Source organism: Poecilia reticulata, chromosome 19, assembly GCF_904066995.2.
Source record: "Poecilia reticulata chromosome 19, P_reticulata-male-v2, whole genome shotgun sequence".
NCBI lineage: Eukaryota > Metazoa > Chordata > Actinopteri > Cyprinodontiformes > Poeciliidae > Poecilia > Poecilia reticulata.
In genome coordinates, this window is record NC_088848.1 from 1342815 (window position 1) to 1358225 (window position 15411).

The 15411-nt window shown below is 40.8% G+C and overlaps 1 protein-coding gene across 4 annotated transcripts in view; it reads left to right on the forward strand.

Moving 5' to 3' along the window:
- LOC103481054 (SH3 and multiple ankyrin repeat domains protein 1-like) overlaps positions 1 to 15411 on the forward strand; it is a 54721-nt gene that overhangs the window by 18603 nt on the left and 20707 nt on the right. For all 4 annotated transcript variants that reach the window (XR_014085176.1, XM_081601094.1, XM_081601093.1 and 1 more), the window contains exons 3-16: positions 1337 to 1540; positions 4134 to 4205; positions 4285 to 4393; positions 4494 to 4645; positions 5090 to 5257; positions 6555 to 6596; positions 8283 to 8399; positions 8476 to 8553; positions 8785 to 8851; positions 9309 to 9478; positions 9547 to 9677; positions 10254 to 10384; positions 11487 to 11594; positions 12413 to 12491. Coding sequence is in view for 3 of the 4 variants with exons in the window: in XM_081601094.1 (XP_081457220.1) it covers positions 1337 to 1540; positions 4134 to 4205; positions 4285 to 4393; positions 4494 to 4645; positions 5090 to 5257; positions 6555 to 6596; positions 8283 to 8399; positions 8476 to 8553; positions 8785 to 8851; positions 9309 to 9478; positions 9547 to 9677; positions 10254 to 10384; positions 11487 to 11594; positions 12413 to 12491 (1628 nt within the window). In the remaining variant the exon portion in view is untranslated. The remainder of the gene's footprint in view (positions 1 to 1336; positions 1541 to 4133; positions 4206 to 4284; positions 4394 to 4493; positions 4646 to 5089; positions 5258 to 6554; positions 6597 to 8282; positions 8400 to 8475; positions 8554 to 8784; positions 8852 to 9308; positions 9479 to 9546; positions 9678 to 10253; positions 10385 to 11486; positions 11595 to 12412; positions 12492 to 15411) is intronic.

Sequence of the window (15411 nt, forward strand, 5' to 3'; positions counted from 1 at the left end):
GCTGAGCTGTGCAGTTTTACCTACAGAACTGATGAAACAGAGCAGCTGCAAGGGTTTGCCCACCAGACAGCATGTTAGGGTCAATTTTGATTTAAAAAATAAAAGGAGACACAGAGATCTGAGAAATTTTCTGGAAAACTTGGAAATGCAAAAAAAATTAAAAATTAAATGTTGAGATTCTGAGAAATTTTCTACAGAAATCTTGAAACTTTGAGTTTGAGAAGTCAAATGTTTACTAGGAAAAAAAACGGAACTTAATGAGTTCAGGCAGTACACAGAAAACATCCGACGCCAGAAAAAAACAATGAGATATTTTCTACAGCAGTTTGTTGTTGTCCTTGTAGGAGTTGGTGTAAATTTGACACTTTCTATACAGAACAAACGATAAACATTCATATCTGCTCCTCTGTATTCTAACACTATAATAAGTGTAGTGTGAAAATAAAAAACTTCACAGCACCAAACAAAAGGATAACGGCAGTTATTTTATAGAAATGTGGTATGGTAGTTAATTATGTAAAAGGCATTAAATTCTGCAGAGATAATATTCTCTTTCATTCATCACCAGCTGTTATGATGATTCACACATTTACACATCAGTAGTTAACAACAGCATAACAACTATGGACACATTTATGTTTAAATATTAATATTTAGTGTGAAAGAAACTGTTTGACTGAAATAGAATAAGATAATATGCTAAATAAAGTGAAATTAAATGAAAGAATTGTTTGGCAACACCTGGTTAAATAAATGAATAAATTAAAATGTAACAATACATTAACAAGATATATTGAAGCAAAATAACATACCAAAATAAAATACATTAAAGATAATAAAATTTGATTAAGTTCCATTTAATGAATAAAAGGTTGATAACCACCGCTGAAAGTAGGTCCAGTAGGTCAGTCCTGTACAGTAATACGTTCTCAGGCTGGATTAATCTGAACACCTGTTCTACCGATGATCTGGCAGAGTTTGTGGGTTGGTTTTGTTTCAAACTGAACCAAAACACTGAATAGTGCAGCACAGCTACATGTTAAGGTTGTCAAAGTCAAACTAGCATTACTGACCTACTTCTCTCTCTCTCTTTTTAAATTCAAACTTTTTCCTGACCATATCTGGTTGTCATAGTGATGACAATAGCAAAGCACTGAGTTCCTTTTTCTTTTTGTGTTGTGTACATTTAAGATTTAGTGCCTTATGTTGACAACTTCACAGTTAAATCATCAGCAACCAGCTTTTTGCACACGTGACGTCACATTGCACCATGTCTATAAAACTGAACTCCTCCACTGTGTGTGTGTGTGTGTGTGTGTGTGTGTGTGTGTGTCAGCGGTGCCTCCAGTTTGACCAGGACTGCTCCGTGTGGAGCGCCAAGCAGCAGATCGTCTGTTCGCTTGGTGAGACCCTGTGGGACGTCTACAACTACGGACTCTTCCAGCCGGCTGGAGAAGGACGAGACGCCAAGTTCCTGGAGGAGGAGCGCCCCCTACAGGACTATGCACGCACCTTCGAGAAAGGGGTTCCCTACCTCGAGGTAAGGACTGAGGTTACTCATAATGACCAAAAACAGTAATTGGTAAAAAGTCTACTCACGTACTGAGGAACTGATCAAATTATCAATCATTTAGTATTTAAAAATTACATCAGCAGACGGATCAAAACAAAGTTATTTTGAAATTTTGGTATTTTTAAGAACCAAAATAAAAATAGTATATGAATAATGACATAATTACAAATAAAGTCAGGATATTTTTTTTCTAATTTCTTTAAATATTTTGTAGGTTTTATATTTCTTTCAACATAAAATTTAGAAAAAACTGCAGGTGTGTGTCTGATGAAATTTTAGTTATTCACAGTGGGTACAATAAGAAAAATACTCAAAGTATTTTTTTCCAAAAGTTACTGAAATACATTTAACTTGAGTAAATGTAACTAGTTACTATCCAACTCTGCTTCTGAAGACGGTTAATTCTTTGAATTTCACTATTAAAGGTGAATCACTGTTCAGTAACTTTTACAAGACGTAGATGCATGTAGGTTCACACAAAGATTCAAGTTTTAAAATATATTTAAAACAAAATTTAACAGGACAAAAATTTTACATTTATCAGAAGCAGTGCACTCCAATCCAAGGAATGCACAAGGCCAAAGAAAAAAGAAATGTACAGAATATACTTGTTATATTATTATTATTATTATTATTATTATTATTATATGTGATTATTAATTACTTGTGGATGGTTGTCCAGCTCATTGCATGATGTTCCTTTTCTCAAATGTTTCCCTTTCTTATTGTTAAATTGTGACCTCTGACCTCAGCTGAGGCAATGAGTGAAAGTTTAGATGAATGAAAATAATTTTTTTTAATAGACAAAAGCACACTTTAATATAATAAACCAGAAATTCTTTGATATAGATCTGGAGCTGGTTGTATTTTGTAAACGTAAACAGATCATTTCTGGTTTATTTGTTTAATATAAGCAGCAGTTATTATTTCTGAAAAATTATCTTAAAAATGCAGAAAATCTTTGAAGCATCAAGAAAACAGGCCCAAGTTTACCTTCAGGCTCAGAATTTCAGAAAAACCAAGAGATAAATCTGTTAATTTTATGTAGTTGTGTATTTTGTCTCATATTATCCAATTTACGTATTTAAAATGCAGAGTATTACTTTTATTTAAAATGCAGAGTATTACTTTTATTAGTGTTTGGGTGATTGGTCAGCAGAGAAGTAATAAAGTTGCATTTGTAAAGCCCACAGCGCCATCTGGTGGATGTTCTGGTTTGAGCCAGATCCACTAACCAGGATCCAAATAAGCTCATAAAGTCAAACATTGTTACTCTGTAATATTCTGCTGTTTATCTGGATGAACCTTTTACACACAATTTGAGCTTTTGAGATGCATTCGGCATTGGATATTATTAAAATAAAGTTTTGTTTGGAGGTTTATTTATCCAACATGTAGTTGTGTACATGATTTTAGAAATAAATATGAATGAGTCTGATCCTGTTGTGCAGACAGTTACATGTATTATTACTGAGATATTTACCTAAATAAAAATAATTTCCAGGTACCGGTTCCCTTTAAAAATGCTCTGCAAGTTCTAGATGGTGGTTCCAATTAGATACAAATATGGGAATTTACTGAATAGAAATGTTAAAACATTTATTTACAAACTCATTAGGTTGCCACAATCACCAATAAATCAATTGATGAACTTAAAATGAACACATTCATTTTCATTTGGACGTTTGTTAAAGAGATGCTCCCTTTTAATTTTGTTGAAGATCCTCCATTTTAAGAAATGCTGCAAACATTTTACATCAAGCACGAACTAAAATGCTTGCACTTCCTGCCCCTTTTGTCTGTTTTCCTTGTCAAAGCTGAAAGGCAATTTTGATGGGAGACTTCCTAATCCATTTTAATTGTTTATTTTGGATATTAAAAATGTATTTCTGGTTCCAGTGTTAAATATTCTTTAGACATTAAAGTTCTTTGGTCTTTAAGTTTTCTTGCATTATTATGTCATCATTATTGGTTCAAGTTCACGGTTTTTCATTTTTTCAGTCATTATTTTTATCTTTTGAAAGTCAAAATGAAAGGAAAAAAATACACAACACTGAAAAAAATCAAGTGGTATAGATTAGATAAAAAATATTTTAATTCGTTTCAATGACATGCACAGTGTGGAGTGAAACAAAGTGACGATAGAAACAAGTTTATTACAACTCTGTTATACATAAAACATCAAAAACAGAGCATCAGAATCTTTTCTGTATATTTTCTAAAACAAATGTGCACATAGTACTTTATATTATTAAAAATGGTCTCAAAATGACTATTATCTTTTATTACAATAATTTCTGAGACGGATTATCGTCTAGTAAAATTTGTCATCATGACAGACTAAGAAACTCATGTGATTAAGTTATTTTTCTTCCCAAAAATGAATCTAAATGTGACTGAAGAGATGAATCACAGCTTTGAGTGGGAAGCAGAGATTCGCTGCAGCACACAGGAACAGCGGCCATTTTGTCTTCATGAACCAGACTCACAGTTTGAAAAGTAGATTTATTTTAGACATGACTCACGTTTTTCACACACATCTGATGTTTTTTGCCCTCAGTTTCGGTATAAAACCAGAGTTTACAAACAGACCAACCTGGATGAGAAGGCTCTGGCTAAGCTCAGCACCAAGGTATTTCTTCTTCTTCTTCAGTTCTTAATCGTGTCTGACAGCAGCTGCCCGGCGGTCTGTAACATGGCTCTGCATGCAGGCCAGCCAGAAGAAGTTTCTGGAATACGTCCAGACTGGAGCGATGGAAAAAATGGCAAAAGTTCTGGAAAAAGGTCTGGATCCAAATTTTCATGACCCTGACAGCGGAGGTGAGATTCTGGTGATTTACTGATAAAAATCTGAAAGGTGTGGCATGATCTTTATTCAGAGTTGTTACGAAATGTGAAATATTTTTAATTTTTCTTCCAGAGACGCCGCTGTCGGTGGCAGTGCAGTCCGGCCTGCCGGTGGACGCCGTCCGGCTGCTGGTTCTGGGCGGGGCCCACATGGACTTCAGGAGCCGCGACGGCATGACGGCACTGCACAAAGCTGTGAGAGCTCACAACCACGCCGGACTGCTGGTGAGAACAACACACACACACAAAACAACCCTAGCTCCTATGTGCTCAGCAGTTTGCTAATTGCTGATGGCTAGTCTGAAGGAGCTGAGTGGGGGCGGAGCTGCGCCCTGAAGGCGGAGCTAGGTCCACTTAGGCGTTTTGCACCAATGAGAGGTTGCCATGGAGATTACAGGATTTCTCAAACATGAACGTATCAAAGCAACACTGCAGGTTTGTTTTTGAATAAGTTTACAACACGACGGAAAGCTCAAAAAAGTCAATTTTACATGATACTGTCTCTTTAAGGATGAATAACTGGACTACTTTATTTGCCTTATTTTATTTTTTTTTTATTTCTTGTCTTGTGAGTTCTTTTGACTCAGCAGATTTGGCTCATGTGAGAGAGTTTTCTCTCTGGAGAAGCGTCTCATTGTCGTCTTCGTCCCTCTGTCCTGTCCTCAACAGGCACTTTTGTCCCTCGGAGCCTCTCCGGACTACAAGGACCGCTGTGGCCTGACCCCGCTGTACCACACTGTGCTGACAGGGGGCGAAACGTCCTGCTGCGAGACGCTGCTGTATTACCAGGCGAAGCTGGGTACCAGGGACGAGAACGGCTGGGACGAGAGCCATCAGGTAGCTCCGTCCAGCCAATCAGCCTCTGTGTCTCATGTGTTTGTCTTAAAGGTGACCTATTATGCTTTAGGGCAGATCTAACGGTGTAAGATAGGCCTACACAAAGCATGTTTTGCACAAAATCATTCTTGGATGATGAGATTTTAGTTGTTTTATGGCCTCCTGTCACTTTAAATCCAATAATCTGCTGCTGGCCACGCCCCCAACTCAATGTTCACACACACGTCAAAATGGCTGCAAACAGATACACCGTTGCACAACCGTGCATCTTTGAAAAGCAGAAATGGAGCCTCCTGGACAATCAACAAGAATGCAACAAGTGGTTTCTGGATGGTAAGTCAACCACAAACTCTTGTCTTTTCCAGCAGCCGTTGTCCAGCACATACAGCTGGAGCTCGGCTTTGGTTGCTAGGTAACAGGCAGTTCCTGCTGATTTGTGACGTTGCATTCTGGAGGTTTTTGAATCGGCTCATTTTCCAAACACCAGAAAACATGAACTTAGAAGAACAGAAATAGGCAAAATGTGAATTTTACACTATAGGTTCCCTTTCAGGGTTTGTCTTTTTCTTATATCCAATCAAGTTTATTTGCACATTTCAGCAACAAGGCAGTGCAGCTGGAATGGATTTTAAATATTCACAGCAAAAACACCAAAATCTCTTACCAAGTATTTTTGGTCTAGCTTCTAGAGAACATTTGAAATGAGACAAAACTAACTTATGAGAAAAACCAGCTGGCCAAATGTGCTGGAATTCCAGATTGCTAGGTAACGGGCTGGGCGTGGCTGGGGTTGCTAGGTAACGGGCTGGGCGTGGCTGGGGTTGCTAGGTAACGGGCTGGGCGTGGCTGGGGTTGCTAGGTAACGGGCTGGGCGTGGCTGGGGTTGCTAGGTAACGGGCTGGGCGTGGCTGGGGTTGCTAGGTAACTGGCTGGGCGTGGCTGGGGTTGCTAGGTAACGGGCTGGGCGTGGCTGGGGTTGCTAGGTAACGGGCTGGGCGTGGCTGGGGTTGCTAGGTAACGGCATAGTTCCTGTGGAATGTGACTCAATATTCCAAAGGTTTTTGAAGTGCCTCATTTTCCACCACAAAACATTAACTTGTTGCCAGAAAATGGCTGGGAGTTTAATTTAGTTTTTTTTTAGAAGCAGTAGAAACCAAAATGTGCAAAAAGTGAATTTAGCATAATGGGTCTCCTGAAAACATTTTCCGTTAAGTGAAGCGCTGCACCGCCATCTGATCTGTGCGTCTCCCACATCCTCACTCGTTTTCATTCTCTCCTCTTCCTCCTCTCTCCATAGCACAGGGATGAAGAGGAGTTTGGAATGGAAGAAATCCATAAGGTACCTTTCCTCCATCTCACCGTCCCTCCAGTCGGGAAGTGATTGACGTTCCGATCATCCACATGAGCAGAAGTGTTTCCGTTCTGCTTCGGCCCGGCGCGGCTCCTGCTGACAGAAATATTTCTGCTAAATTGTTCACAAACCTTTGATTTTGTCACACATGTTTCGTTACAGCCACAGGCTTTATGTGCCAGACCAACACAAAGAAACGACTCAGTATCTGTGAAGTAGGAGGAAATGTTTTCTAGAAAGTGTGGTGTGCATTTACAGAACGTCTCGGCTTTGGTTTGCTCGTCTGCAGACTCAGAAACTCAGGTTTAGCAAGTGAACAGCCGTTTTCAAGCCTTTTCCCACACACTGCTAGTTGGATTTGGGTCTAGACTTTGACTAGGCCGTCACACCTAAAGAATCTGCTTTGATCTAATCCAGGGATGTCCAAAGTGTGGCTCGGGAGCCATTTGCGGCCCTTCCAGTAGTTTCTTGTGGCCCCTGAACACAGCGTAGGAGTGAGTTAAATGGTTCTGCAGCCATTAGGAAAAACATTTTCAGCCAGTCGTCATTTTTTTGTTCAGCCTCCAAATTGAATATTTTTTTACATAATTTTTTTTCTTACAGTTGTGACTTTTTCTTTTATTCTAAATGTTTAATGTAAATCACGATAGTTTCATCTGTACTTCATAAATCATGTTGTTCTGGATGCTAGCTGTAATTTTTTAGGAGATTAAAATGAGCCTCTCTGGCTAAATGTGTCACATTTACACGACGTGTTCCTGCTGATTAATATTCATTGTTTAAATAACGGTTTACTGGTTTAAACCATTTGTCTCGTTGTGATCCGGCTTTTACAATCCGAATCACACCGAGAAACTTTTGCTTTTGTTGAAATTATTGACGTGTTTTGAAAGAGGATGACCCAGAGTTTTTATATCTGAGGATAAATTTGTTTGAGCCAGAAATAATTTGAAAACTAATGTTATTTCTTTTAATCCAGCAAAATCCTTTTTCTGTTTGTCTCTGTGATAAAAACATCCATTTCCTACAAAGTTTTGGGGTAACACTTTATTTGAAGGGGTGTGAATAAGACTGACATGACACGGTCATAAACATGAATAAGTCTTTATGAATGTTTATGACTGTTGTCATGAAGTTTCATTCGGTAAATAATTACACTTTTAATGCAAAGTTGCTCTAAAAGTTGCATTTAAAGTCCATTAAAAGTGCCAACTTTGCATGATTTTGTAAATTATGATAATTTAATGCAAAGTTGGCATTTTTAATGGACTTTTAATGCAATTTTTAGAGCAACTTTGCATTAAAAGTGTCGTTATTTACTGAATGACACTTCATGACAACAGTCATTAACATTCATAAAGACTTATTTATGTTCATAACAGATGTCATGTCAGTCTTATGCACACCCTTCAAATAAAGTGTTACCAGTTTTGGTTTAATTTTCTTTTGACTGAACAATTTTGGCCCAAATGGGAAAAAGTTTGGACACCCCTGCCTGCGCTGAAACCGGAGCTGGTTTTCTGTTTCCTGTTTTTCCTCAGCTGTGATTTAATGTAAACGAGGACGTCAAATGTCTAATTTACCGTTGGTCTTTATGGCTGCTCCTCTGGGGTCAACCTGTTTTTGTTTGCTCTCGTAACGCTAACGGTTTGCTCATATTTCTGACTTTGAAAGGCCTGCCAGAACGGCTTTGCTCAACACCTGGAGCATCTGCTGTTTTATGGCGCGGACACGGCCTCTCAAAACGCCTCAGGGAGCACTGCACTGCACATCTCGGCGCTCTACAACAAGGTGAGCGTCAAACGAGCCGGAGCGGAGACGTTGTGAAGGCGGAGAGTTTTACAGCGTCGATTGTTGTCCGGTTCAGGAAAGCTGCGTCCGAGTCCTGCTGTACCGGGGGGCCAACAGGGAGGCGAAGAACAAACACGGCCAGACTCCTTTTCAGGTGACCGACCTGGTCTAGTGAGAGCTGACACTTTATTAGCTACACCTGGCCTCCAGACGGACTTTACTTCTTCATGGCATTAATCCCACAAGGTCTCAGGTTTTATCTTCAGCATCTCTGAAGCAGTTAGTTGTTGCTACAAGACTGAGCTAACTGATGAGCAACCGGCAGGTGTACCTAATGAAGTGGCCAGTGAGTGCGGCTTTTGATTGGTCTGATTTCTGTCTGCAGGTAGCTGTGATGTCGGGTCACTTTGAGCTGGGAGAGATTATTAAAAACCATAAAGACACGGATGTTGGTACGTTTCCAGTAAAGTTGCTCTTAAAATCAATAATTTGGGGTATTGAGCCGGAAGTAGGAGAAAAAAGATGCCGGCTCATTTATGGAACCACATTTTCACCACGTTATTCATTCATTTATAAATGTCAGTTTCAAGCTAAATGTTTAGCTTCACATTTACTTGCTAACTACATGTTTAGTTTATAGCTAATCATTTAACTTGCTGATGAAAACGTTATAGAAACGTGACATTTGCAAATGAATGGTGTAAATATGAACTCTTATTTTGACAGGCTAAATAATCCAAATCATTGGTTTTAATTTTTACAAAAGCACCAAATAAACTTTCTCATATGTGCTTTAGCTACGCCGCTCTGCCTGTTTTCTCCGGTCTAACTCATGTTTCCTCCTGACCTGCTTCACCTGACGCCTGGTCCGTCCATAAAACCCTCCCCCTTCATGTGTCACATCATCAGTTCCCTTTTTAGAGTCACCAAAGTTTGTTCCCCGGCGAAAGGAGAGCGTCCACACGCTGCCTCTCCCGTCGCTCCATTCCCACCCGCTGCTGCGCGCCAACAGCGACAACACCGTGACCGGCTCCGACCCGCTGATCCTCCCCGCCAAGGCCGCCACCAACCCGGGGCAGGTACTGACGCCGCTCAGCTGGTCCGCCCGGCACATCTGTGTGTCGGCTGATGTGGAGCGTCTGTGCAGGGCCAGCGCCGGGCCTCCATCGGGGTCAGGAGCTCCAGCAGCCCCCGGAACCGAACCCGGTCCCCGTCCAGAGGCAGAGGAGGCCAGAGCGATACGGAGGAGCGGCACCGGCAGCCCAGAGGCCGGCAGGGGTAAAGCCTGCAGCCGCTGCACATCGATAGTTGCTTATTTGAAACAGAAGAAGAAAAAACACGTTAGATTTGTCAGTTTTTTTTAAAGTTAATCTCCTTTCTGGAAAAAAAGTTGCTACTTTTGTTGCTAGTCAAGTTTTTGAAAGGAAGTTGCTTCTTTGTGTAAAAAAAGACAAAATGAGGCTGGATTAGTTTAAGCACAAACATTGATTAGTTCCAGACAGAAATATCATCTGATCGGTTTAAAGGTTGAACCAGAAAATAAGAAGTTAAGAGTCTAAATGTTTTATCCTTTGTTACAAATAAGCAAAGCAGTTTCTGCATTTTAGGAAATACAACGTTCATCTTCTGACTTACGAATGAAGAACTGAATTATTTACTTACATCTTTATTTATTTATTGTATATAAAGATATAAGTGGTTAAATGAAAAAAATAAGGAGAATTTGTCAATTTGTTTTTATCCGAGTCAGCAGAATAATTGATTACGATAGTTTTAATAGAGTGGATTAGAGTATGTGGAGACGTGTCCTTCAGCGCTGTGCTTCGGCCCAGTAAGCGTTTGTCTGACCCGCAGCGCGGCGCCGGGCGGCGGCCAGGTGAAGAGGATGTACAGCGCGGTGCCGGGCCGGGTTTACGTCGCCGTCCGCTCTCACTCCGCCGGCGGAGACAGAGAACTCTCACTTAACAAAGGCGACAAAGTGAAAGGTGAGGAAATAAAAATTCACACATGAGGAACCAGAAGAACGTAGAGAGAGGATCCTTCAGCCGGTGGAGGATGATTCATCAGCGCAGGGACTTTATAATGATCTCACCGTTTGTCGCTGCATGTCATTAGCAGATTTACAGTGGAATCCATCACAGAAACCATCTGAACAATAAGAGCAGAGAGACGGATTTATAACAGCTAGCAGGGGAAGTAATGAGTCTCTGTGCAGGGCAGTAAAGTATTATTAGGCCTGTGACAGTAACAAATGTTACTGGACGATTAGAGAAACAATAATGTTGTTTCGATAAACAACATTAATAAAAGTGGCATGAAGGACCTTTAAAGTTGCTAAATGCAGCGACAGTCATTAAGTTGGTGCTCCACCCATCCCCACGTTAGGCCACGCCCTCCGTGTATCTTGACTCCGCCCACTTTCTCAGGGGGCGGGGTTTTGCAGTCTTAATGAAATGGAGAAAAAGGAAAAAAAAAAAAAAGCCGCATCAATATTGCGTTTTTATTTTCCCTAAACGTCGGATCTTTGTGCCACTTTCTCAAAAAATGCCTCAGGAACTGAGTTTTACTTGGCGTGAAAAGTTCATTTTAAAACTCGGTTTATTATTTTATTTTTTAGCATAACTGTACGAGCAACCAGTTACAATTCTTGTGTTCTATTTGTACATATGTACTGAATTTTTTACATCTGTGGAAACTTCCCAAAAGCAGAACTTAGACCTCCCAGATTATGAATTAAACCGTCTACAGATGCAAACTGCATGCTGCTGAAACCGCGGCGTTTAAAGAGCAGGGGGCCGAGGAACGCGCCGTCACTCTGCTTTTTAATAGCAGTTTTTGAGTTTCACTTAAAAATATACATTTGCTCATGATGTTAACGAGGGAAAGTCTGCTGTTTATGTTTATGCTGTGTTTATTTCTCAGATAAACATCCAACTATTAGATTGGAGCTTTTTATGAAACGTCCAAACAGATAATTTGTCTTCAGATTGGACGGTCTGATCAACATGAACCACATTCTGCCTGCATGTACATGTGCTGTAAATGTTTGTCCATGCTTGTATAAACATCAGCGTGTTTGTTCCTCAGTGCTGAGCGTGGGAGAGGGGGGCTACTGGGAGGGAACGGCGAGGGGACGCACCGGCTGGTTTCCCTCCGACTGCGTGCAGGAAGTGGCGCCGCCCAGCAGAGAGAAGGGTAAAATCACACATGATGAGTCTGAATCGTCGCTCAGTCTGTGGCTTGTTGCAACCACAACCCGGAAGGAAGCCATTTAAATCCGAACAATAAAAATCTGTTTTCATTGTTTCATAGTTTCACACTGATAGAAAATTAAGAATAATGTTTTCTGCACATAAATAATATTCAGTGTAAAAAAAAAAAAAAAAGTTAAATATCTGAAACTCCTGGTGTCATTTCCTGATGAGCTCATTAAGGAATCAGCAGATCCTTAAAGTCTTAAAAAGAAAGTTGACCTTAAATACGTTAATCACAGATCTTAAATTTTGTCTTATCAGGACTTTTTACTCATATGTTCTATGTATGAATTTGGCATCCAATCAAATATAATTTAAATCAGTTATTTGAATGCACAGTTTATATAAATCATTATTAAAAGACAGAAAACTAAAATTATGATGAAAAATTTAAGATTAAAAACAGTTTTTTATTTTTTCCCCTCCAACTTTCGGAGGCCCCACAGCGCCCCCTGGTGACCTCCCAGTGGAGGTCACTGCGGCCCCCCACTCTGAAAATCAGTTTTGGATTATCTTGTAGATGATTCTAAATTTTCCACCAGAACCTGAAGTCACAACATTAGATATAAATCAACCATAAAACATCTCTTGGTCATCTATCCCAGGACTGAAGCATTTTTCCCTGGAAAGGAAACGTTTTCCCACGCTGAGGACAGCAGTAGGGTGTAAATAAATGTCTGCTAGTTTTTTGATGGGTTACAGAAAGGTGACGGAAGCTGATGGCTTTAATTGGACGTTGGTTTCTTCTGGATGTTTCAGAGACGCGCAGCGAGAAGGCCAAGAGGAAACTTTTCCGTAACGTCACCGTGGGAGCGTACGACGGTACCGATGGGCCAAGGTGAGACGACTGGGAGCGCTGGGGTGATTCTCACAGAGTCCAGTAGGAGTCCAGTCAGGATGAAAACACAACAAACTCACTTCTCTTGTCATTCCAGGGGTTAATTTCTGTTTCTAAACGATCTGATTGGACGATGGAAAAGACTATTGTTGTGCTAAAGGGAGTTAGCCTAGCTGTGAAGCTATGCTAGCCTAAAGTATCATCAGAATGCTAAACATGTAGCATGTAGCTAATGTCGGGGTCCAGATTTCTAAAGAAGCTCTGGAAAGATGAACTTTGCTCCAACTGATGGTTGAAAAACAGATTAAAAGCCATAAATATCTGACGTTAATCTCAATCTTCATTCATTAATTTAGCAGAAAAAGTGTCTTTTAAATGAGAATGCTGCTCATTTTGCTGATATTTTTTGCTTAAAATGCGATTGATTACAGATCCAGCTATTAACTGTTAAATTTTAATCAAGTCAAGCACTGTAAAACACGTTGCATTAAGTCAGAAAATCAGTTTCTTTATTTCTTTTAATCTGTTGAGAATAACTGTCAAGATTTCAGAGTTTGTCCTGGCAGTGGTGGAGAAACTTCTTCTTCTACTTGTTCTTGTTCTTCTTCTCCTTCTTCTTCTCCTTCTCCTTCTACTTGTTCTTCTTCTTCTCCTTCTTCTTCTTCTCCTCCTCCTCTGTCTCAACCTGCCTGCTTTCCACCTTCATCTTCTAATCCGGTAACGCTTCGTTAGAGGGGTTTTCCTGCAGCTGCTGCTGCTTGTTATGAAGCTCTGCGTCTCGTTCAGGAGGACGAACGCGAACGTGAAACTGGCAGCGATGTACATCATCATCATGATGATGCTGCTGATGAGTCATGAGGAGGCTGAAGCCTCGGCTCCTCGGGGCGACGGAGAAGGACTCGGCGGTTCCCTTTGCTCCGACACGCCGTCCTTGAGCCCAGGAGTTTCCTCTTTCACTTCACTTCCTCTGCGGCTTCTGGTTCAAAGCCTGCGCTGCGTGTGGCGCCGCCGTGTAAACAGACTCTAAAAAACGTTAACACACTCAAAGACTGTAAACGATGCCACAATATACACATCCTGCGTTTAGGGTATAAAAACTAAAACTCAGAAAGTGGCAGTTTTAGCTTCAGTTTCTGCAAAACAAAATCTGCTATGAAGAATTTCAGTCTTCCGGTTGTCGACGTTGGAAGATTTATTTTTTTTCCTGATACTCATCTGTTGCTTTAAATGATCAAACATTCACTTTGGCCTGGGCAACAAATCAATAATATATATCATGATAGATATATACATTGTGATACGGATCACAATGTGATCAATATCCAGAGATAATACATCTGATACAATATTCAATAATTTCATTCCGATCCAGAGCCGTGCGGCATTCTGGGAGATGTAGGCAGAACAAATACTTTGGCGGCTAAACCTCTCGCAGCTAGCTAAGCCTGGTAGGTGGAATCGACTCGCTCTCTCTCTGGTTACCTAGCAACAACCCGCCGGGTCACTGGGACTTTCATGTTTCGCCATCGGGGCTCATAACTGCAAAAAAAACCAAAACGATGTGAAGTGAAAACGGGATAAAACTGGAAACGTCAAGTGTGGCAGCATTTCAATTTGTACAAAACTTTGTCGATATCCCACTAACGTCGAAAAAACAAAATTTTGCAATTGTGTTTTTATATTGAATGAGAAACGCAATTAAAATCAGACATGATCCCATTAATGCTCATGCAATAAGTCACTATTCAACTCCTACCACTTCCTGTCGTCTTCTTTGTCGTTTCCACCAGTGGAAACATCCTGTTGTTGATCACATGAATCGTGTGACATGAAAAAACTGTTTCCACTGCAGTGATGGATGGATACATGAATTTCAAAATGGCTGAAAAACCGCCTCAACCTACAGTAAAAACTTGTAATAAAAAAGTTTTTTTTTAAATTAGCAGGTTCTGTTAAGCAAATTTATTTTAGTAATTCCAATTTTCGCACTTTTATGGTCAAAAGTTTGTTGATATTCTGCTAGTGTCAAAAACAGTTTGCAGCATTTGAATGTTTGCTCGCGTAATAAGTCGTTAAAAACATCGGCCTCCTACCACTTCCTGTCGTCTTCTTCGATGTTTCCAGCAGTAGTAACATCTGGCTGTTGATCATGTGACTTCTACGATGCAGAAGAAGAGTTTCTGTTTCAGTTTTGCCAGATACACAAACTACCTCATCCTGGCCCAAAAAACTTTATATCAAAAAACGCGAGTTTGTTTAAATCGGCTTGTTTCGGATTTATTTTCATAATTCACATTTACGCAGTTTTTTTATTCAGTGGAAACGCAGCTAGTGTTTCCGTTTGAAGCAAAGTTGTTGAAATGAAGGTAGATGAGGTCAGATACCAGCTGCGCCGGTTCTGCTCCCCATCAGCCTGATGTCGCAGTTCAGCAACGCAACCCTCCTCCTCTCTTCATCTTCCCCTCACATCGTCTTCCTCCTGTGAAGTACGCAGCTCTCTCTCTCTCTCTCTGCCGGGCGAGCTTTCACTGGAAGACTGGGAGGAAGAGGAGGAGAGAGAGAGAGAGAGAGAGAGGAGGGGGTACATGGCGATGGGGGGATGCGGAGAGAGAGATTTCTCTCTCTCCCTCTCTTCTTCGTGGCCATCACTGGGCCCCAGAAACAGGAGCGTGTGGTTCATTTACAGGTAGCGGCTGTTTCTCCATTCATTGGCTGGCTATGGATGTGAGGAGAGGACAATGGAGAGAGGGGAGAGGTAGATGCTGCTACTGAGAGGCCGTGCCTTTTTCAAAGCCAGACTAACGCGCTCTGTGTGTGTGTGTGTGTCTGCGTGTGTCTGCGTGTGTGTGTGAGAATCGCTTCGTTTTCCGACTCTCCGCATGCATGTGCATGTCTGCGCTGGTGGACGCCGTCGATGCTG